This window comes from Acyrthosiphon pisum, chromosome X, assembly GCF_005508785.2.
Source record: "Acyrthosiphon pisum isolate AL4f chromosome X, pea_aphid_22Mar2018_4r6ur, whole genome shotgun sequence".
NCBI lineage: Eukaryota > Metazoa > Arthropoda > Insecta > Hemiptera > Aphididae > Acyrthosiphon > Acyrthosiphon pisum.
Genome location: NC_042493.1, coordinates 55,325,773 through 55,327,517, shown reverse-complemented (window position 1 = coordinate 55,327,517; position 1,745 = coordinate 55,325,773). Strand labels below are relative to the sequence as shown.

The window sequence follows — 1,745 nt, the reverse complement described above, 5'->3', positions numbered from 1 at the left end:
ATGGACAAAATAATTGCGTAAGTCTACTTGCTGGATAAACATTTGAATAATTTATTTAACATTAACCATTTTTATGGAAAAAAATATCATCAAATAAATAAACACAATAAGTAGGTACCTTGATAAGATTCTTGACATTTGTTTTAGTAAACTTTCTCTTCTTAGCCTTATCATTCAATATTTTATCTATATCAAAATTTGACTCCATTTGACTAGCAACTATTAATGCATCTAATTCCTTTTCAGCTCTGTAAATCATTTAAACAGTATATTTAAAATATATTTATTTTACATATCCAAGTACATATTTAGTATTTATATCTAGATAACATGACATTATATTACTACTATTCGTAATTCATAAATCATATCTATAAACAAGTATACATATAAAAAACCAAAATGATAATACAATTGTTATACCTAATAATATAGTAGATTCATTTATGTATGGATAATAATATATGTGGTTTTTTTTTTTAATATTACAACCTGTAATAAACAGGGACGTTTAATTACAGTACAACACCCATACCAAAACTATAGTATAGATCGCATAGCTATCGATATTTAATATTTAATAACATCTATTTACCTTATAGAGTATGCATTTTGGCATAACCTACATACATTTATACAGATAAAAAATATGTAGGCACTATACTAGTTTATAATTGAAAGTTATTAATATTTATAAACGATAAATTATAAATAAAACATACAATATTTGTAGACTTGTTTTGTACTCATTGCAGGTTCAGCATAGCATAGCGCACACTGCATACGCTATTAGCCAGTAATATACAACCATGTATTAAACATTTACACAGTGTTATATAGATAAAATTGTGTCGAGGTGGGTGTACTGAAAATGTTTAATAAATACACCTTGTTAAAACCCACGATTCGTCAGTATTGCATGTGTATTCTGTTGTATTAGTTATTACTTATTTTATATTGTACCTATATTCAGTAGTTTTTTTTTATTGGAATATTCTAAAATATTTCTCTAAGTGTATGAAAATACTATCAACTATCAATGAAATGTAGGTACCAAAATGTGGTATCCGTTCAGAATAATTTTAAGATATGATTAAAGCGATCATTTTTGATATTGTATACTTTTTTCACTTTTGGACAATAAAATCATACAAGATGTTCCACGATAAAATAAAGATTCATTTTAGAGTTTAAATTCAATAATAGTTTTAAATACATACGTTAGTTCCATGTCGTCATATGGTTGATTGGCCATTTCAACAAAAATAACAACTATGCAATTTTGTAAAATAAATCTAACTGTATATATATTTTATTACACAGAACGATTTCAAATACTATGTTTGTAGAACTCGCATCAGAATACCATTATGGACGATTACTATGATAAAAACAAAAGAATTGGGATGATCCTCGGAGATGATCAAATAAAATTAACTGACTGTGAACATAATAATAATATATTATTATAGACTATAATAATTAATTAATGAATATTAAAATGCAGATCGCCGCCCGTTGGCCTTCTAACTGCGAACTATATAGTGATAAGTGAACAACAAACTACTATCAACTCGAAGTGATAAGCAATTGTCCGGGTAATGATAAGAGATCAAGAAACGATAAAGGTCCGAAATCAAAAATGTACTACCAATCGTTGTTATTAAAATATTACCAAGTTTTTAATTAGGTACATGTATTAATTACTGTTATTATATTGTGACGACCTTTTACGTGACCACGCA

The 1,745-nt window shown here is 26.5% G+C and overlaps 1 protein-coding gene across 1 annotated transcript in view; it reads right to left on the bottom strand.

Moving 5' to 3' along the window:
- The window catches only part of LOC100574506 (MATH and LRR domain-containing protein PFE0570w), a 6,204-nt gene extending 4,664 nt beyond the window's left edge, over positions 1-1,540 (bottom strand). Inside the window, exons 1-2 of the mRNA XM_003242238.4 lie at positions 1,221-1,540; positions 119-248 (exon numbers count right to left, since the gene is read on the bottom strand). Coding sequence (XP_003242286.1) covers positions 119-248; positions 1,221-1,255 — 165 coding nt within the window. The 5' untranslated portion in view covers positions 1,256-1,540. The remainder of the gene's footprint in view (positions 1-118; positions 249-1,220) is intronic.
- Positions 1,541-1,745: the final 205 nt, after the last annotated feature.